General features: G+C 36.4%; 1 protein-coding gene and 1 non-coding gene across 2 annotated transcripts in view; both read left to right on the forward strand.

Moving 5' to 3' along the window:
• The first annotated feature begins 4,138 nt into the window (after positions 1-4,138).
• On the forward strand, positions 4,139-4,245 carry LOC117313673 (U6 spliceosomal RNA). Its single transcript, XR_004528258.1, has one exon. It is a non-coding gene; the product is annotated as a U6 spliceosomal RNA (small nuclear RNA).
• A 3,494-nt stretch (positions 4,246-7,739) lies between these two features.
• The window catches only part of CNTNAP2 (contactin associated protein 2), a 982,287-nt gene continuing 966,836 nt past the window's right edge, over positions 7,740-23,190 (forward strand). The window contains exons 1-2 of the mRNA XM_073809473.1: positions 7,740-7,829; positions 8,391-8,622. Coding sequence (XP_073665574.1) covers positions 7,740-7,829; positions 8,391-8,622 — 322 coding nt within the window. The remainder of the gene's footprint in view (positions 7,830-8,390; positions 8,623-23,190) is intronic.

Below are 23,190 nucleotides of genomic sequence, written 5' to 3' on the forward strand. Positions count from 1 at the left end.
TGCAATATACAGATACAGTACCATCCCTCAGGGAGAAGGAGCCAGTCAATAATTATCAACCACAGGAATAAATGTATAGCCAACCGTGACAGTGTTATGAAAGATACACAGTGTTCTGAGAGTATATAACAAGGAAACAGGAAACTAGGTACCCAGGGTTTTGTTTACATTTTTTTTAATGTTTTGAGCATCTTGATTTATTTAATTTTAGAAAACAGCATAATATTTTATTTCCTAGGAGGGAGAAAAAATTCATTTTACTAACAGTCACCATGAGATTAAGCTTTTTGCCCAAGGTCACACACATGAGTAACTGTCAGTGCTATTTGACTTCAGAGTCTCTGCTGTTAATACAGCGCTAAGAGGTTCAAATACCTCCAGTTCCACCACCAGTTATTTGAGCTTGAGCAAGACACAACTGCTCTCTGTTGCAGTTTCGTCATCTCTCCAGAGTGGTTTCTCAGAGCTTTCCGAGATGCTGCATCCCAGGCTACAGTCCTCATTTTGCCCCCCATAAACTTAACTCACAGCTCTCACATTGTGCAGTTTTTTCAGTTGACAACTGTAATAGATAATAGCATTCTTGTTTGCTATGTTTATTTTGCTTTTCGTGGTGTCAGGGTTGGGGGATGAGAGAGGCTAGGGCAACCAAGCAAGAGGAAGTTCTATTTGAGCTGAAATTTAACGACAGATAGGAATTTAGTAGGTAAAAGTGGTAGGGATGAGGGATATGGAGTTTCAGGGTTAAGAGGGAAGAATAACAAAGACCAATGTAGCCTCTGGTAACTCAAGCCTGGGGCTGGTTTAGGACTCACAATAGCTTTAATGAAAGCAGAAAATCCCAACTTCCTTCTCTGTCTGCGCTATCCAGTAGGTTAGTGCTGGCCACATGGGTCTATGGAGCGCTTGAAAAACTCAAAGACTTCCTATGCAAAAAAAAAAGTGCAGTATATCTCACTAGTAACTTTTTCATATTCATTGCATGTTAAAAGAGTGTTTTGGATATATTGTGTTAAATTAAATATATTGTTAAAATTAAGCACCAGTTTATCCTTTTATTAAGTGTGGCTACCAGAAAATCTAAACTTGCAAATGTGCCTTGTCTTGTGGCTTGCTCTATGTTTCTATGAGATGGCCCTGCTCCAGCAATGGATCTCAGCCCTGGCTGTTCATCATGACCCACAGGCCTCACCGTAGACCTTGGGAATTGGAACCTCTCAGGGTACAGGCTGAGAGTTTGCATTTCACACAAATGACCTGGTGATCGCAGCACTTGTGATTCACAGGCTACTCCTGTAAAAGGCTCAAATGTATGTAGTATAGGTTTTACGTCTGCTTCTTTCAGCTGGGATGCCTCGGGTAAGCGGTCTCTCTGAATCTGGTTAGATTCCAGGAATCTTTGACATGGGGAAGTTTTATGTGCAAAGTCATTTTTGGTAATCTATTTTCAGCAGGGTACTGTCAATGGGCAGCCTGGGCTGAGGAATGCCTAACTCCAGGGAGATCATTTAAGTAGAAAAAAATGTGACCGGTGCCTTCTTCAGGCTCTACATCGTGGTGGCCCTATTTGCCAGAGGCAGAAGTGGCGGCCTTTTGGTCTATCTGCCGCGATGCAAGCTCATGAGGTATAAACATGGCCGTCTATGGCCGCCCCTCAGCGCGAACGCGGGGTGAAGTCTGTTTTGGAAGGGGGTAGTATTAGACAGACACAGTGACAAACGCAAGCCTCTCTATGCATTTTTTTCCCCCAAAGACACTCATTTCCAAGTAATAGAACGTTTTGGGTTTGGGTTTAGGCATCTCCTTGTCTTAACTTAGCATTTCCATCATATCACTGTTTTTCAGAGTAAACTCTTAAGTGACCCTTATTTCAAGGGTTTTTCATAACAACAGGACCAGTCTCTCCAGAGTCTGAGAAAAATAACGATTCCTTTATGTAGCCCAGAAAGCTCAGTTATCCTGGTGCTCAAAATCATGTAAATGCAAGCTTGTATTTACAGGTCTGTTAGACGCCTTCTTCTTTAACAGAAATTCTTTTCTGGCTCCTCCTGTCCCATAGATGAGAAGGGCAGACACCACAAGAGGGTGTTTTTATTCATTTTGTTCTGTATGATCTATGAATTGGGTGACTATATATATATATATATATATATATATATATATATATACACTTTTTTTTTTTTTTTTTTTTTGCGGTACACGGGCCTCTCACTGTTGTGGCCCCACCCGTTGCGGAGCACAGGCTCCGGACGCGCAGGCTCAGTGGCCATGGCTCATGGGCCCAGCCGCTCCGCGGCACGTGGGATCTTCCCGGACCGGGGCATGAACCCGTGTCCCCTGCATCGGCAGGCGGACTCTCAACCACTGCCCCACCAGGGAAGCCCGAGGAGCAACATCTTTTAAACAGAACTGTAACCCAAGTACACATTTCTAAGCCCAATTAAGACCAATAAAATGTTTGTAAGTTGAATTAAATAACTCTTCTTTATCCCTGGCATAGAGTAAATTGATTTAAGAGAAGCAACCACTGTCACAGCTATGTTCCAGAGACCATAGCCTCCAAACACAAACAAATGAAAACACAAATTTGCTGCCAATATTGGAACTCACATTAGAGAAAAATGGTCTTAATATAGATACAATTTTTCTCTGTATACTCATTAGATTGAAGCACTGTTTTCTACTGTAACGACATAACATTTCACTAAAATATAAGTGTGTTTGGGAGTTCATAAGCTATTCTAGTGTTTTGAGAACAGATTTGCAATATTAATGACTATGTTGGGGTTTTCTTTGCATTGATATACTTTTATATATGCATTTGGTTTATAAGCAAATACTCTTTCTAATGCTGAGTTCAATTGACAAAGAAAAAAAAATGAATGAAGCGCAGATGCTATACATAAGAACAGAATGTGCAATGCAATTTAGCCCTGTGGGCTTCCTGGGAAGAACCCACTTATCCTATAATAGGTAGAGTTGCCAGTGGTGACAACAATGCAGTTAGAAATCAGAACTAAGTTGTGCTCACCAGTGTTTAACTGACAGTGCCACAGTGCCTTCAGGGATGAAGTGCAAGTGCTGTTACCATTCATCTCGTGATTTTTTTTGTGGTTCAATAATATATCTTCATAAAACACCAATGATAGCCAGTATTCTGTTGTTCCTGTGAGTGAAATACGATGTGCTTGCAGTATGTTTTGAGGATTCACTAACTATGGCTATGTACACACAATTCGTAATCAAGTTTATGCATGAGTAGCTGAAATATAAATAGGAACACTTAAGACTGTCTCAAAATCAGATTGCAATTTATATAGTCATAGCAGGAGAGTTCAGAGAGATACAATAATAAGCCTTGGCGAATGTTAGAGCAATTCAGAAAAGCAGCAAAAGCTAGATGGGGACAAAAAACAGAAGGGCCATAACATTACTGAGGCAAGGATAAGACTGGATGAGTTTAATTTTTCAGAAATAAATCATGGAATGGAGTATCGAAATGGGAATAAAACAGTTCTAGCTTAATCCTATTTGAACTTCTGAGTTGTCTCCCTCTGATTTTTGGTTTTGAGTGGAGATAATTCATGTTTCTAAGTATAATTAATATAAATTTATCTTAAAATTTTGCACATGCACATGATAAACATCTTTATTGTGGGGATGTTGTAACAAGTCTCTGTTTTACTTACAGTCCAGAGCTGCTAGATTTACCTTCTCAAGAAATCTCTAATTGTGCCACTTCTTCACTTCATAAACTTCTGAATGAAGTTCAAACTTCTTAACTTGAAATTCAGAGTCCTTCATGAGTTGTCTTCAACCAGTACCTCTTGTCATATCTCCTGCATGCAAAGGGCTCTTACTGAAGGACACGTAGTCCATTTATCCATTCAGCAAACATACAGTGAGCATTTTAGCTCTGGGGATTCATGAATATATATATATATATTCATTTATGTGTTCACGGAGCTCAGGAAGGGGCAGAAATCATGCAAACAAAATAACCTGCTAAACTTCCATTCCTTTATTCTTAACAATCCCTTCATTTCAAGTAGCCTTACCATCCATTTCCAATAATAGAAACTCTTCCATGAAGTTTTCATGAAACTTCTCCCTAATGCCCTCAAAAGAAAGTAAGCCAGTGCTCGCTTCGGCAGCACATATACTAAAGTTGGAACGACACAGAGAAGATTAGCATGGCCCCTGCGCAAGGATGACACGCAAATTCGTGAAGCGTTCCATATTTTTTAGGGGCAGTGTATAAAGGATAAAGGAGTCAACATAAAGGGCTCCCCAGGGACCATACGGTGACAGATTTTTAAATAAAATTACTATTATACAAATAGAGCAGATATAACACACACACAAATCAAATATTTACCCAGGTCAAAAAATAGAACTTTGCCACCTATTCCATAAGCTCCTTCCACGAGCTTCATTCTGATCACACCCCCTTCCCCTTCTTCATATCCTCACTTTTATAATAATGACTTTCTTGTTTTTTGTTTTTTTGGTTTTATCACCCAAATGTGCATCCTTAAACACTATAGTTTACTCTTGCCTATTTAAAAAAAGATGCATCTCTTAGGATGAAGTTACAAATTGAGCATCAAAAGCACCATCACCATCATCATCACCACCACCATCACCATCATAATCATCATCATGGTTTGCAAGACGAGTTTAGTGAAAGACCATGAATTCAAAATGACTCAAAATAGAAAAGTTATTATGAAGCCTGCCTGAAAGATTACTGTAATAGAAAGTAGTGACTATAATAGATCATGTTTATTTTTTATTGATTTTAATATTTAAGAGGGTTTGATATTTCTTCTATGAATCTTGTATGTTTATAAAGCCCAGTCATATGTCTGCTTTATCTGTTAAGAATAAACACTGGACACTGTAAGTCAAATAGCCCCAGAAAATGTAGATGCCAAGAACAGGAAGGACTATTCAGTTTGGGTGGGCACCCACAATAACCAACCTGAAAGGGGGTTCCACAGCGTTTGCCAGATGACCTACAGAGGAACACTTAACTACACAGACTTAATCTCTCAATCCCTAAGAGATTAAATCTCAATGCTAATAAGGGAAGTGTAACTCTATAAAGCTAAGACACAAAAATCAATACTTGATTATGACAAGATAATAGGTTATATATAACAATGGCCAAGTGATATTTTTTTTTAAAAAGTCAGAGATAAATACTAGGTTGCAAAATTAAAACCCTACGCATAAGATAAGGCCTGAAATAGTCGCACTGGCATTAACAGGTGTAATTTAACTACAGAAAATTATAGTTAATTTTATAGTTAAGCTTTTATAGAAAAGCTTAATATAGAAAGGTGGTTTGGGTTAGAATCACCTTGAGAGAAACAAGTATGATCAAGAATTAGTCAGTCAATAAACCAAAGTTCTGCAATCTAGGCAGTTCTGATAAGGTAATCTTTTCTTCAGGATCTGCTAAGAATTTTATGACCCAAGGAAAGGAATAAAATTAATAATGCTGAAACTCTGAGAGTATCTAAAAACAAATATAGAAAAACAAGAAGAGAAATAAGAAAGACATTAAACCTATGATATTGATGCTTTAGAGTAAAGTTAAGTGAAACTATAACAATAAGTTCTGTAGCCTTTGTTTTATATGTTTGTGAATTATGGTTTCAAAGTGTTTAAAAGGATCAGCTGTTCTAAATATATAATTACAGTTAGTTTAAACTTTTTAAAATGACACGCTTAATAAATCTGTAATCAATATTTAAAGGCCCCAAGAAAAAATTCATTTTCAGTTTGGGGTATTAGATTCATGAGTTTAATAAATTGAACATTAAACAAAGAAAAAAAAAGAGAAAGTAGGCCATCCATTCCAAAGTTAATTGTTCTTTATTTTAGCACTAAGCAATATTTACATAATTTACACACATGTACCCTCCAAAAGTCAGTAAGTATCTCTAAAGTCGAGGATAATGTTCCAAGTAGTCCCTATCCCCTACATTCAACAGAATTTGTAACTACAGAAAAATCATATATCTGTTGAATGAATAAAATCATTCATGTTTTCTTGGAGGCAGCATCATTCTTATTTCCTCCTTAATCATTCACCTCCTTACAAATGTAGGAGAAAAAAGTTACCATTTCTCTCAACCATGACCTCGGTAGGTATAAAATCAAGTGATTCAATGACTGAAATGAAAAACAATATTTTATACAATTTTATATTGAATGAAATTTTCATTTTTATAAAGGAAAATGAAACATTCCTACTGAAAATTAATAAAAGCATGATGATTTTCTCCATAATATAGCAATAAAATTTTGTTTTATAATTAATCCTTTAAAAGTATTTCAATCTTTTCATAAGGTGTTAAGTAATAAAACTTGCACAATTACCTTAAAAATGATTCTAAAATTATGAATAAGTGAAATTTATAATTTTGCATCTATAGGATTTTATAACCTTGCCCTTCTAACAGAATGGAGCTTACAGTTTTTTACTGTAAGAGTCAATAAATATAAATTAGCTTCTATCTTGAATATAGATCATTATACATAGCTTGCTAGACACATCCAAAAATATATACTTGAAATAAGAATTATAATGAAGATGATTAACTAACTCCAAATTTAATCACTCTGAACCTTTATAATATTATGCCAAATATGTTAGTAATACTTATCTACATTTCAACATGTTATAATGTACATAAATTTATTAGTGATAGATATACTTGAATTTCAGTTAATGCATTAAAAAGTTCTGTACAGGATGAATATTTAAAAATATGATTCAATTAAAAATTATCTTTTCAAAGGAAAAAGAAGATCACGATTTAACTTCTTGAACAGCTGAAGGTGAGACTGTCATTCATTCCTAAAACATTGACTCAAACCAGAGAAGATAAATCTTGATGAAAATGAATGCCTTTCTCATAGTAGACATCAGTAAATATTTGATAAAATTAGGCACCAGATCCTGAAAGTTTCATTGTCACTATTCTTTACATTTATGCCAATAGGTTATAATAATCATATAGAACACATTTTCATCTAGCATCTAACTTCCCTGAGGGAGAGACTTATTCTACCTTCTTAATACCTCATTGTCATAACATAATAGGGGCTAAATTATAGTTTTGATTATACAGTGCCTAATTAAAAAGAAAACTCATGCTAATTGGGCTCCTAGTGTTGCTATGTGGACCAGTCCCAAGAAGATCCACCCTCATACCACACACTACTCATTTATAATCCTGGTCAGCTTGTTAATGACCTTCCAAAGTCAACAAGGATCCTCCTGCCCCATGGTGCCGCACCAATAAAACGAGCCCGAGTTTGGTAGCTGTGCTCTAAGAGCACATGCTCTCCCCCACCCGCCAGGCTGTGGGCGGGGCTGCTTTAATCTTGTCCGCAGGGGAAGGGGCCGAGTTTTCCGGGGTAGGCGGGGCAGGCTGCTCGCTGACCCAGCTCCCAGGGCTGGGGGTGGCGTCTCTGTGGCGGCCATCTTGAGAGCTTCTGCGCACGGCCCGCAGAACTGAGGTGAGGGCAGCAGCCATTTTTCACCAGGAACTGCGTTCTGAAGTGCCGGGGTGTGAGGCCTCTGCTCGCGGCCCCTGTGAGCGAATGAAACGAGACCAGGCGCAAAGGAAAAGAGAAAAAAAGGTTAGGCTTTATCTTATTACCCAGATTCTATTTTTATTTCCCGAGAATTGTTAACGGGCTTCGCCGGTGACAAGCTCTCCATGGGTTCCCCGCATCACCAGACCATCCTGGGAATTCGCCAGTTTAAATGCTCTAAGAATGAAATCATTGATGACGCCGTCCTTACATTGGTGACGTTATTACTAAGCTTTATTAGTCAGAGTGGAATATGTTAACATTTACAAGGTGTTGGAAAGAGGTCTGTCCTCACAGGTGCAGGCACCGCCTGAGTAAAGGGATAGGATTTGTTCTTAATATCTGCCTATGTAGCACGATGAACTAATTCAACGCCACACAGAAACAAAGTGATCATTCCCCCCCCCCCCCGCTTTTTTTTTTTTTTTTTTTTTTTTTGCGGCCCGCGGGCCTCTCACTGTTGTGGCCTCTCCCGCTGTGGAGCACAGGCTCCGGACGCGCAGGCTCAGCGGCCATGGCTCACGGGCCCAGCCGCTCCGCGGCACGTGGGATCCTCCCGGACCGAGGCACGAACCCGCTTCCCCTGCATCGGCAGGCGGACTCTCAATCACTGCGCCACCAGGGAAGCCCTCCATTCCCTTTTTTTAAACGATGTAAATAGCGTTTGATTGTTTTCCCATTGAACAGAGCTGATTGTAAACTATGCCCCCTGTAACCATACGTTTTTGTTTGAGCCGAGACATGGGCAACGTTGAAAAACCTCTGTTTATAAACAGACAAAATCAATAGTGAAAAGAGGGCCCAGTGTCCAATTCCTGTTTGTTCGAGTTCTTTTTGAGAACTCGTTGGTAAGAAATACACAACTGACTTGGGCACAGGAAAACAATAACAGAAGCCCTTTTGTGCCTTTGCTCAGTTCAGAGACAAAAACAGAGGTAAGACAGCCGCCAGCAGATCTGCCTCATATTCAGGCATCTCTTCCAGCGACCACGGTGGAAGTCATGCTCAGTAAAATGCAAACGGGGCCACTAAAATGCCAAGAGTTTCATTTTGTTTTGATGTCTTTCTCACAGAATAACAATGTTCGGCTTAGTTCTTTTTTTTTTTTGTAGTGCCCTTTGGGAAAGAACATTTTCTCTTTTAAAAGCCACACAGAGCTTAACACAAGCAGCTTCATTGTTCTCTTTCTTAGGAAGCTAACACAAAAAAGACTAATGTGTTACTGAATGAAGCTATTCATTGCTTAAAAACAAGAGTTAGTAACCATAACTGTTATACTCACATTAACCTTATTTTCACGCTTTAACATAGAAGTTGCTCAGGTGTATTATATGTGTACCATAATTTGCTTAAAAAATGCTGCTGGAAAATACAAGTCTAATGAAACGAAAAGTAAGATATCTTTTTTTTTAAAACAATGTTGTATAGGTGTCGGCAAAGTGATTCAGTTGTCCTTATACATGTATCTATTCTTCAAATTCTTTTCCCATTTAGGTTATTACAGCATGTTGAGCAGAGGTCCCTGTGCTATACAGTAGGTCCTTGTTGGCTATCTGTTTTAAATATAGCAATGTGTCTGCTGTTACTTTAGAAATTTGAGTTAATAACCAGTGTTAAGCCCAGCTACCAACACTCAGATTTTGGAAAATGCAAAGTTGTAATACTGATAATAAGTGCAGCTCTGGAAAGTGGAAAAAAATCTTTGTCTTGAAATCCACAACCCTGGGTCTTATTTCCAACTTTGCAACTTATTGCTTGATATTGGCAGGACTCTCACTCTTTGAGTCTTGAGTTACTCATTTGTTCATTTTCAAAGTGGGGAGTAGCTCTGGTTATCCACAGAATGACTAGTTATTTGTTTTATAATGTTCACATGTAACTTTCTTCAAAGTTCATAATAAATAAAGGCTGATAAAAACCAATATTATGAACTTCTGGTGCAAAATTTTTATAATAAATCATAAGCATGTGATGTAGGAGTCCCCAACATCACTTAATGATTATCTCCTTTGGAAGCAGGTGAATTCACAAAATTTACAAAATGTATTTGTGAAAAACTTATTTTAGAGACTAATCTTCTTTAAAGGCAATAGATGTATTAATAATCAATGCTCTGTGAGGTCAGGAGCTTTGATTTTGATATAAGCCTAATGTCTAGGGCATTACCTATACCATAATATTGAGTGAGTGAATGAAAGAATTCACTGACTATATCCTCTTTCACTATATTCATGGCATGATTTAGTTCATAAGTATATTCCTCATGAATATATTCTTAATGAATATATTCATTAAAACACTGAACCTGTGACCCTAAGCCTCTGATAAATTGAATAACCCTTAAAATTCTACTAATATATTCACATTTATTGAACCTACTTAAGACAAATATATTCATGAATATATTCATGAAAGAATATATTCATATTCACAGAATATATTCTAGAAGAATATTCCTTAACACAGTTCCCTGATAAATTTGTAAGTTTGATGAATTTAGTGAATTAGTTGTTCATGATTTGATTCTTTGGATAATTATTTTTGATCACTTTTAGAGAATTGGTTCTCAGTGAATTGACCGAGAGTCCCCTCTCTTGACTCTGATTGATACGATCATGGGCAGGTAGGCTACTGGCTATGGGAGCTCACCACCCTCTAAACCTGGGGGCAGAGATATCCTCCTGTGAAATCTCTGTTGAAGGAGGGAAAGAACCCCTTCTTCCAAAAGGAGAGAGGTTAGAGGCTAAAGTCGACTTCAGACCAAGAGCTACTTATCAGATTCCACCTTCTCCCTGAAGTCTGTCTTCTTATTCCTCCTCGTTTTTCAGAGATGGTGGCTTTGCCTTGGGGGTTTGTTAGCAGGTGTGAATACTTAGTACAATTACTAAGGACTGAGCTACCTACAAAGGGTACACTGGCTTTAACTATTAGTCTTAGAAGTGTGCTTTGTGTTTATGGTATGTAATATGAATATAGTATGTTCTGTGTATACTCTATGTATAAACAGTATAATCTATATAAATTAATTACCAGCCACATGATTTTTTTTTTCTCAAGTCATGTATGCTTTTTCAGATTTAAACCGCGAAGGCTTGGCCTCTCATGGAGAATCACTGCTATTGTGAGCCATAGTTTCTGATGAAATTTTTCTCTCTCAGGTATTTGAGAGCAGAAACAAGATTGTGACAGTTCTCAAACAAAGTGAACTGTGACAATGGTGAGCTCATGAGATCTGAGCTCATGAGATCTGAGCGTTAGAATATTTGAACCATTTTATTTTACCTTTAAGTCTAAGATACAGAGATAGTGAACTCAAGAAAAATGGAAACAAACAAAGCCTAAAAGTGAAAATTTAAAAGGGAAAGTGGTAGACACTATAAAATTTAGAGAGAAAGCAAACATAAAGAAAGTGAATATTTTTATATCAGAGGGCTTTTTTTCCTCTCTTATGAGTGAAAGCAGTTTGCATTCCCTGTATCTGTGAGACATGAAAGGGCCATAATCATGGTTGATAAGTTAATCAAAGACAGTAAAGCCCTTAAGTTTAGAAATGAAATTAGACATAATGTGAAAAATGACATCACAGTTAAAAGCCCTTGAAAGTGCCCTGAAGTCCACCTCAGAATTTTTATGAAGTCTTTACCTGGTTGCAGTCCCCCAATAATCTTTATTTTTCTTTTACATCACAATTCATGTTAAATTAATGACATTAATAGCTATCAGATTTTCTAAATTACTATTGTTTTAATATTCGACAGCTGTGCGCGTACTTCATAATTTTTTGATGGCTTCTGTATACATTTATCTCAGGACTCTTTAAAGATAATAGTGGCCTCAATATTGTCTACAATTTTACTTATTTCAATTAGGTTATACATCACATAGACTCTTATCTTGCTTTATTTTGATTGAAATATATTATTCATATAGAAAATGCACATTTCATGAATGTACAGCTTAATGAAGTTTTTGAAAAATTGGACACATCTATGTAATCTTAACTTAGATCAAGAGACAGACCATTACCAACACTCCAGATTGCTTCTAAAGTCAGTAATTGATTTTAACTAGAGGGTTGCCCATCTAGCAACCAATGCTAAACAATGTTCAATAAATAACTACTAAAAAACAGGATTGTGCTATATGGTACAGAAAAAAATCCATGTATAGATATTTCTAATGTTATCTCTATATAGGATATGCCCTGTTAATAAGAAAATGATAGATGTTTATATAGAATTTTAGCACTGTAAGGCATCTAATCTACCACAGATTCCCTCAGGTAACACCCTGTGTGGGATTCTGCTGTGTGACATCTTTCTAATCCTTTATTAGTATTCCAGAGAATTTCTGCAGTAAAGGACAGATGCTCTTGCCAAAAGCCTTACTTCTATTTTCAATTTGCCAGTATTTTCTGGGACTCTACCTCTTACGTTAAATCACAGAAATGGCAAAGAATTCTCTTTCAGAATTGAAACAGTGAAAGATCTTAATTCCTTCTACAGTGCTGGATCCACCCTCCAAGTTGGTCTGCCATCAGTTTACTCTCATGTTTCCATGAAGCTATCTGTGGCCCCCATCTTCTGTCCACTATAGTACAAAATTCAAATGACTGTCTGTCTTTTCAGCGTGGATTCTTCTCTTTTCATCTCAGGCAAAGTCTCTTCCATGTACTTTGAGTGGTTCATGACCATTGTGTTTAATGCTTAGAGTCAGCCAGCAGGACAAGTACAGACTTAGAGACCAAAATATACAACTTCAGTTATATCAGTATTTGCGTTATTAATATGCTCTACATTAACAGTTTTAATTGATACATTGTCATTGGTTTTTCTCTTCCCCTTAGCAGTACATGAATGTATTGTAGTCTTATTTTAAGTGTCTAGAGCTGAGAGGAATCTTGTAATCAACTGGTATGAATCATTCATTTTACTGATAAAGATTTCTGGGCCAGAGAGGTAATTGTAATATTAGTGTCCATGCTATCCCAATTCTAATCTGGCTCTCCTTTAGTGTATCACACTGCCCTCCTGTCTTATGTGTCCTGTAGTGAATTTCACACATAAGTGCACACATATATACAAACACACACACACAACTTGTGTACCTAATACAAATCCATGAAACCACACTAAAAAATAAATCAGCGGTTTAAAAAATTTATGCTCTAATAATATATTAATTTTTAAAATATTTTTAATTTTTAATCTTATCCGATGCTTATCTTATCCAGATTAAAATCCACAAGAAAGGATGGATGGAATAAATTTGTAACCTAAATATATATGAAACATTTTTTATACAAGTGTGATTTCAATGTGCTTACCTGTAGCATTTTTCCTCTCCCATTTTGCCACAAAGGCTGAGAAAACCTACCAAAAGGCAGTTGACACTCAAAAAGGATTGTTGACTTGAAGATTGCAGGAGAGAGTAGTTTATAAATATCTGGAGACATGCCCTTCATGGTTCAATGCTCTTGAGTAGTCCAGTTGGAGGAAATGATACTGAGCTGAAACACACAGAAGCTGCCTCTCACACTAGGAGTCACATAGTAGAACAAGTAGTAGAGAGGTTGGCAAAAAAACAACTACTTGTAAAAGGTAGGGACTGAATCTTTGCCTATGTTTGTGACCTAGGTACAATAACCAGACCCTACCTTTGAGTAAAGGGTGAAAATTATTCAGTGGCAAGTATAAAAACAAAGTTCTGTTAAAGGGGAGTAATGCAGAATTATCTGAAATGAGAAACTGTGGTTTTATTATGCCTTTTATGATGCAATTTAAAAATAATGATTTATATTCAAATCATAAAATATACCTGAACATAATATTTTAAGATATCTGTTCCATGCCAGGACTCTGCTCGTGATTATCCTCTGAACTCAAAAATTTCTGAACCCGTGAATGTCTGGATAACTTCTCTAAATTAAACACAGTTTTCTCACTGGAGTTATCCAGCACACACAGGTATAAAAAAGCTCTGTTTTAATCAAAGCCACTTACGTTCACAGCTCTCTATGGTTATGATAAAACCAAGACTTTGAAAAATATTTAGAAGAAAAGAGGGAATTTTGTTATATGTACTGTTTTAAAGAAAGCTAATCTTAAATTCTGACAATTGTTAATTTTAAGCTTTGAATTTGTTTTATTATCAAAATTTAGAAAAATGAGAAAATGGATTCAAGAATTAACCTGGGCTAAATTGCTATTATTATCTTCATTTATGCTGTTCCTAGTATTCTTTCTCTAAAATATTCTTTTTACATCACTTCTATAATACCGATGGGACAGAATAGAAAAACAGTCATTGACTGATAGTGTCATGTAGCTCTATTTTCTCCCTAATGTGTAGGAGGACAGGAACAATGTGCCTTTGGGACATGGATGAGATAAGGTACTCTGTAATCATTCTAATATTCACGAGTGGGGTTATGCTAGCCGGGAAGATGGGGGATCAACAGTTTTAACAGCATATTACAGTAAGGCTGTGCACAACAAGGGAGTGCCCACCTTTGGGATCACCTCTTGTCAAAGATCCCTAGCTGGATCCCCAAATCTTCTCAGCTACATTTTGCCTTCCTCATTTATCTTTCATTTCTTTTTCCTCAGCCATCTCACTCCAGTTTATAAAATATTGGGAAACGTTTCATAGCAATTATAAAAATGTATGTAAAGATATTTAAACCTCATTAGATGGTACAATAAGGCAAACTTTTTGAGACCAGGAATCACCATATTTATTTTTATATTTTCTACAATGTTTCACATAGGTATTCCCCAGAAAAAGAGGAATTGATTTGAATGTCCTTGCCATTTAGACAATGTCGATTTCCTATAAATAGGGTTGATTTTGTGCCTTTAGGGAAAAATTGTATGATATTGCAGTTTATCTGAGACATACGTGGAACAAAGATAAAAGACTAAATATAACTTAGTTAATTTAGATTTAAGAAATGAATTGTAATATTAGTAATGATAACTTATTTTCCCAAAATTGTATAATCGTTTCACAACTATAGCTTTCTACTTCAGACAGAAACAAAACAGTGATTTAAACAATAATAAATATTTAATAATAAATAACTGACATATTTGTTAAAAAAACAAATTAAGGAACAGAAAATATAACTTATAAGCCATTAAATGTAAAAAATGGAAAGTAAGAAAAGTAATGAATCTGAAAAGGATAAATGAATTGATAGTATTCTCATTGCCCAATAAAGTCAGTGATGCAAGTAGAAGATGAAGGGTTGTATAAACCAGGTTCTTAACCTGAAAGAAGAGCTAAACCCCTGACATTACATAAAAATTTTGGATATATACTAATAAGAATTTTTCTTAGGACAGGATTCATACTTTTCTTCAGATTTTCAACATACACCATTACTCAAAATTCTTCTCCTGTATAGCTGAACCACTCAAGGATTCGGTATTCTCACTCCTTACCTGCTATATTCTGCTCACCCCACTCCAATTATCATCGACCTCCATATTCCCAAATCTAATGTCCACTTCCTGTCCTTGTTTTACTTAATATCTCAGAAGCACTTAAAAGATTCAACTAGTCCCTCTTTCTTGAGTTAGTCTCTTCGTTAACATCACATTCTTCTGGTTTCTTTCCTATTTTACTGGTACTCTTTCCCAGTCTCTTTTCCTGGGCCCTCATCCTCTTTCCAACTTCTCAAGTTCAGAGCATTCTAAGACTCAACCTAAACTCTCTTCTCTATCTCAAAGCTCTCTCTTCGTAACTGTATTCAGTCTCATGATTTATGCTCATGACATCAGATTTTTATGTCCAAACCTTAACTCTTCCTTGGGCTCCAGACACAAATATACAACCACCTCCCGACTTCTCTACTTAGATGCCTAATGGACATACTAAACAACAACTCGCTTCCCCAGTCTCCCATTACTTAGTTAAATTGCTTTGATTTCCACTCAGTTGCTTAAGTCACACATTTTTCTCTTTCTCTAACTTTTGATAACCAATTAATGAGTAAGACCTGTCAACAGGGGACTTCCCTGGTGGCGCAGTGGTTAAGAATCCACCTGCCAATGCAGGGGACACGGGTTTGATCCCTGGTCCGGGAAGATCCCACATGCCGCGGAGCAGCTAAGCCCGTGTGCCACAACTACTGAGGTTGTGCTCTAGAGCCCACAAGCCACAACTACTGAAGCCCATGTGCCTAGAGCCTGAGCTCTGCAACAAGAGAAGCCACTGCAGTGAGAAGCCCGCACACCACAGTGAAGAGTAGCCCCCGCTCGCCACAACGAGAGAAAGCCTGCACGCAGCAACAAAGACCCAGTGCAGCTAAAAATAAATAAATAGCTTTTTATATAAAAAAAGACCTGTCAACAGTACTTCTGAAATAGATGACAAGTCTGACCACTTTTCTCATTGTTAACCTCTGTCCAAGCCTCTGTCGTCTGGTCCTAACCACTGTAAGAGCTTCGTAATAGGTCTCCCTCCTTTCACTCTTGCCTGCCTAAATCCATTCACTGTACAGTAGCTAGCGTCTATCTTTAAAATAGCATCATGCCACTTTCTGCATAAAACATAGGTTTTCTGTCACACTTAACATTTAATCTTCTAATTACAGCTTACAAGGCCCTTAACTTATTACACTGTTGCCTATCTTTTTCCTCCCATTTCTCAATCCTTCCCCCTTAATCTCTATACTCAAACCACTGTAGTCATCTTAGGGCCTGGTACTTCAGTACACCAAGCGTGTCTCCCTTCAGGGCGTTTGCATCAAATTATCACATGACTGGCCTCCTCTTATCCTTTAGGTTTCAGATTCACTGTCACCTCCTCAGAGAGTTCTCCCTTGTCAATTAGTCTTATCCCATGAATCTCTCTATCACAACATCTGTTTTATTTCTGTTATAACATTTATCACCATCTGAAATTGTACCTATTAACCTATTCATTATTTGTCTACTGTCTGTCTCTGCACATAAGAATATAAGCTCCAAGAGGGCAAGACCTTTTCTTCTTCACCATTATATCCTGGTGCCTAAAACAATGCCAATTACGTGGTAGGAAATCAATAAATGAGTTCAGAATAAAACTCTAGAAGAGCTTAGGCTAGTGGAGGTAAATTTCCATGTTATTCTCCTTAGATTCTGAAAGGTTAAACTGAAAGGACAAGGCTGCCAAATCTCCATCAGCACAAATCAGAAGTTAGCAGATGGTGATCATCACTTGCTTCTTCCTTTTGTACTTGTTCACCTTTAGTCATAGCATCACAGCAATCTGAATGGTTTGCAGTTATGATAAAAACTAGAGTAAAGGACATCAAATACTAAGTGTAATGTCTCTTGGTGTAATGAATCTTTTTTTTCCTTTATTATACTTTATTAGTTTTCCAAATTTTCTTCAATAAGTTTTATCTTAAAGATGAAAAAAATTATAAAAGTTCTCTGCTTATGATCTGAAATCCATTTAAGCTACCACTGCTTAATATGCCTTTATCTGCCCTATGTAGACACATGCACAACTCACAACATATGATGTCTTCCTTTTGTAGAATTTTGAAAGTTATTTTCTTTATATATACATGTAGTTGTCTTTGTATATGTACAGCAAAAATGATAATGATAAAATAAAAACTGCTACTAACTATTGATAGTATAAGGTGGCTCCTATATATTATAACTCATGGATTATTTATAACAAATTTCTGACATAGTATTATGTCTTCTGTAAGTGAAGAAACCAGGTTGCAGAGAGGTTTAATAACTTGCTCACAGGAAATAGCTAGATTTTGCTAGAGCAGAGATTATTTCAGACTTACTTCTGTATCTCTAGTGCTAACATGGTGCCTGGGAAATAGTAGGTACTCAACATGTATTTATACATGAATGGAGGAGTGTGGTTGGCATTTGAATCCAGGTATGAATGACACCCAGACACTTAACTGCTATACCACACTGTATCTTTGGGCTTATCTATATGTGTACATTAATCAGAAGTCCTATGAATTAAAATCTTCTTTTAAATTAGCAACAGCTTCTTATTTAATGCAATTATATTACATTTTATATTCAAGAGAGGATAAAACACTGGAATGAAGGAATGTAAATGCCAAAATTGGTACATGAACTGGACTCCTAGATTGATAAGATGTATTGAAGATGATATTCACATAATCATATTACTACTAAAGATACTTGCTTTGGAAGATTGTCTCAAGAAAACAGTCATCATTAAAATGGTCATAAATCTTTGAATGAGATTTTGAAGTATAATGATCTTTGGCTTTCGGCTTTCGGCTGGGAATCAGTAATGGTTGAAACAATTTTTAGAGGTTTTTACTTGAAAATTTAGTCTTGGAGTAGTTATTTTAAGTTTTTTAACTTCCTAAAATATTGATATCCAAAAGTTAAACATACAGAGTCTCATTGGGCTTCCCCTGTTTAGTAGCAAATAATGGTGTGTTCTATATTGGGTTTCTCATTGTTTGATAATGCAATAAACAAAGTATAAAGTGGGCATTGGATAAAATTTAGATGAATTTAAAAATGAATATCATCATTCCTTTGATTTTAAATGTTTATATATTTTTGAGGTAAAAATTACAAAATACATTTGGTTTTCATTATTCATCATAGTTATATTATGCATAGTTATTGCAAATACTCAATTAGTGAATACTGAACCATTGTTTGTACAAGAAATATAGGGTTAGGTTCCTGAGAACCTGTGGTCACAACATTTGCATCAATACATAACCTTGTTTTTGTATTTGCATCAATACAAACCTTGATTTATGTATTTCTGTTTAAAGTTACCTTGTTTAATGCATGTGATTGATTCATTAACATTGAACTCACAACCAACGGCATTATAACTTATACCTGAAAGAAGTTTATCTAATGTACACATTTCCTCTTTGTAAGGCACATCACAGCCTTCTTGCACGTAGGAACACTAAACAGCATTTCAGCACTACATTTGGGGACCACTTTAAATGGCAAAATTGACAAAAAGCACAAAAATGCAAAAAAACATGGCACTAAGTATACAGTGAAAAGAACACTTGATTTCAGGATAAGAGCTGAAACAAGAAGGCAAAAAGATGCCTTATTTGACCTCAGTTGGGAACTTGTGAGTCGAGCGACTCCAATTTTTCACCAGTCTGTTCATGCGTGAGTCTGTGAATAACCAGAATGCACCACAGTATTGATTTTGGGTTAGAAATAAATTTTAGCAATAAGGTGAATACACAAGTACTGAATCCACGAATGAGAATCAACTCTGTGAAACGCACAGATCTTAAGAGCACAATTCAGTGGATTTTGATAAATATATACACTTATGCAACCATCACTCCAGTCGAAATATAGAACATTTCATTACCTCAGAAAGTTTCCTTGTGCCTCTTACAGTCCATGCCCGTGTGCACCCTCCCCCACATAGGCAACTCATGTCCTGATTTCTATCACCACAGACTGGTTCTGCCTGTTCTAAAATTTCCTATAAAAGGATTCATTCAGTATATTATTTTTTTGTGTCTACATTCTTTCATGCAAAACAGTGATGTCCAAACCACTAGTTCATTCTTCTTTATTACTTAGCAACATTTTCTTGTTTGAGTGTACACTGTATGGTTATACAATTATTTCCAGTTTAGTCCCATTATGAGTAAAGCTGCTGAAACATTCCCGTACAAATATTTTTGCAATGTGCATTTTGATTTTGGGGGGAAAATAGTTAGCAGGGAAATTGTTGGGACATAGGATTAATATATGTTTAACTTTATTTAAAAACTATCAGAATTTTCCAAAGGGACTGTACAGTTTTGCATCCCACCAGCAATGTATGAGAGTTCACATTGATCCAGGTCCTAGTTAGTCCTTTTAATTTTTAGCCACTGAAGTGGTGTAAAATTGTATGTCATTGTGGCTTTAATTTCCCTGATGACTAGCAATGTCAAGAAATGTTTCACATGGCTATGGGTATTTAATTTACCTTTATTTGTGGTATGACTTTTGCCCATTTTTGTCTTCCAGTTATTGACTTACAAGAGCTTTTAGTGTATTTCAGTATGCTCCATGTTCAGATATATATGTTGCAAATATTTTCTTCTAGTCTCTGTCTTGCCTTGAATTTTCTTAATATGTCTAATGATGAGTGGAAATTTTTAATTTTGATGAAGCCCAATTTATCAAGTGATTTTGATGTCCTCTAGGACAGCAGTTACCAACATTTTTGGCACCAAGGACCGGTTTCATGGAAGACAATTTTTCCACAGACTGGGGGGGGGTGGGTGGTGGGAGGGGGTGGGGGGGGGTGGGTGGTGGGGGGGGGTGGGGGCGGGGCATGGGAGGGATGGTTCAGGCAGTAACGCAAGTGATGGTTCAAGGGTAATGTGAGCAGTGGGGAGTGGCAGATGAAGCTTTGCTTGTTGTTCGTCTGCCACTTACCTTCTGCGTTGCAGCCCTGTTTCTAACAGGCCGCAGACCAGTACCAGTCCTGGCCTGGGGGTTGGGGACCCCTGCTCTAGGAAGTCTCTGTTAACCCCAAAGTCCTAAAGATACTCTATGTTATCCTTCAGAAGCTTTATACTTAGGTTTTTATTTTTGGGTCTAAAATCCGTCTAGAATTAATTTTTGTGTGTTGAGTAAAGAAGAAATTGAGATACATTTTTCCCTTTATTTATCCAGTTGTTCCAGCACCAGTTTTTGGACAAAACAAAACAAAGAAACAAACACAAAATCACCTTTTCTTTCCCCATAGAATTGCCTTAGAGCCTTTGCCAAAAAACAATGGATCGCATATGTTTCGGTCCGGTTCTGATTTCTTTATGGAATACTATAGCTTTATAACAAGTCTTCAAATCAGATGATGAGTCCTCTACTTGTGTTTTTCTTTTTGATAATTTTGAATATTTAAGGTTTTAAAAATTCCTTATACATTTTAGAATCTTCTGTTTTTATTTCTACAAAGACTAGTGTTGAGATTCTGACTAGGATTGCATCGTATATATCTGTTTATTTAAAAGTTTAATTTCCCAGCAATGATTTGGAAATTTCGGTGTGAAACTCTTAAAGCTCCCCAAATGACTCTAAGGTGCAGACAACGTAATAAAATCTATTAATCTGGGCTCTTTCTTTCTCAAAAGATTCTGAGTGACTGAAAGGAAAGAATTCATCCCATCTCTAAGATTCTACATATTAAATTAGTGATGGAGTCATATCTAGCAACACAAAAAAAATGTCATGCAGTAGGCCCTCCCCAGTGTGTATTTCTAACTTAAAGCTTCCATTCAAGTGGTTCTTTCAGAGCAAAGACATATTCCAAAGTGACGTCTGTCTATACCAATACAGAGGAGCATTTGACAGTTTCTTCAACTTAAAAAATAAAAGTATTTTGTGCCTACCCGAGTATCGTATTACATGTTCTCTCTGATTGCAGTTGACCATATTTATATGGTTTGGATTGATGTGTAAAAGTGAGCAAGATTAAATTGGATTGATTTCCTTATGGAAATTATAAAGATAATATAAGTAATAGTATGTGGCATGTCTACATAGAGATGTATTTTTTCTTATTGCATAAATAGGTAACTGATAACTTATGAGACATATTAGTAACACCTCAGAGAATACTGTAACCACCTAAAGACGGATTTTATAGTCTCTGAGAGTTTTCTCTCAGGATTAAATGTTGAGCAAAAGACTGAAAACTCTAGTCACTGTAATTTTATTGAAGCATTTTCAAACAGATGTTACATCTTGGTTTGTGACTATATTTTAAATACTTTCTTTTTTTCAACATTCATTAAACCAGTCTTCTTTTGTCTCTAATAAGAGAAACATCTGTTTCTTCTTGTTCAATCAAAGCAACCACCTCAAGAGTCTTACTTTAAAAATAGTACCATTAGAAAGTCAGCCTGGATAGAATATGCTTCATTAACATTTTACATTTGTATACAAAACAAGTTTTTCTAGAAGTTATAAGTTAGGGAGATGCTAGAGAAAATATTGTAAAACAGTTTCGATATTTTATGAAAGAATTAAAGCCAGAAACTGGAATATGGCTTCAAAGATGTTGGTTTTAGGTTAAAAAGTCTCTTTGTAAAAATGTCAGTTTCCTTTTGTAATGTACAGTTGAAAAGTTTTTATAATTATGAATTAATGAATAACTGGAGGTATCTATCATAAAGTAAATTCAAATAATCTTTAAGTATAAAAGTACATCAAAATTGTTGAATAGTGTATATTTTTAAAACAAAAATACTTTGGAAAATGCGTACTACAGTTTATATCAGTCTCCTCAAAGTTAGTCATCAGGCGAAGTCCTTGCTTGGAATTGGATTTGATTTTTGGAAATATTCCACAGACATTCAGAACCACACCTATTGAATAATCTAGTTGAAAACAAAATACATTTTGGGGAGGTGAAAGTACATCTGTGACTATGATGGAATAAGACCTATTTTATTGTATAGCTCAAAGTTGGCTTTAGAAATTGTTGACCCTGATATTAACAAGAGATATATATTTAGCTACCTTCCCAAATTCCTCAAGACTTCTCTTGTACTATAAAATTCATATGGGGAGTCGGGTATTGATTCATAAAGAAAACCAATGTTTATTCATTTCATAATAGTTAATACTTACAGAATTAACGTACAACAACCCAAGTTGGTATTTAGAGAGCTAGTCTTACTCACTGAATATGAAACAATAGCTAATATCTATTGAGAGCGAACTTACTATGTGCCAGGCACTGCTCTAAGTGACAATGTATATACTTAATTCTCAAAACTCTATGAAGTAGGTACTGTTATTATCCCCATTTAATAGAGAAGGAAACTGAGGCCTAAAGAGGTTAACTTGCCGAAGGCCCGGCCAGTAGGTGAGCAGAAATGAGATTTATATCCATCTGACTTTAGAGTCTATGCTCTAGATCCTTATACTGTTCTGCCTCTCAGAGGGTGAGCCTGTAAGTCAGACACCCCTGGCTTGTAACCTACCTCTGTCTCTTATGGAGCATGTTACATGTCAACCCGAATAAAATATGACCCCAAATGAAAGGCAATCCTCCATTTTCCCAGCGAGATAATTAAGAGTACCTTTTGACTTAACTTACATATATAAACTTTTAGGGCTGTGGGTGAAAATGTCTCTAATATTTAATTACTATTTTTAAAATTACATAAATAATTTAGAAAGTTCTTTTTTTTTTTTTTTTTTTTTTTGCAGTATGCGGGCCTCTCAGTGTTGTGGCCTCTCCCGTTGTGGAGCACAGGCTCCAGACGCGCAGGCTCAGCGGCCATGGCTCACGGGCCCAGCCGCTCCGCGGCATGTGGGATCTTCCCAGACTGGGGCACGAACCCATGTCCCCTGCATCAGCAGGCGGACTCTCAACCACTGTGCCACCAGAAAGTTCATTTTTCACTCTCACTTTTTGGAAATAATTTTGTTCAAATTTCTTCACATGCAGCGTTAACATCAGTGTGTTTGTCATAACTTTGTGAGTCATCTAACACATTTTTGCAGAACAAATCATCTTCAGCTCTAAATTATTTGAATACAGAATTTTTTCCCACATCTAATGCTGTCACTG

This window comes from Tursiops truncatus, chromosome 9 (genome assembly GCF_011762595.2).
Source record: "Tursiops truncatus isolate mTurTru1 chromosome 9, mTurTru1.mat.Y, whole genome shotgun sequence".
Lineage (NCBI taxonomy): Eukaryota > Metazoa > Chordata > Mammalia > Artiodactyla > Delphinidae > Tursiops > Tursiops truncatus.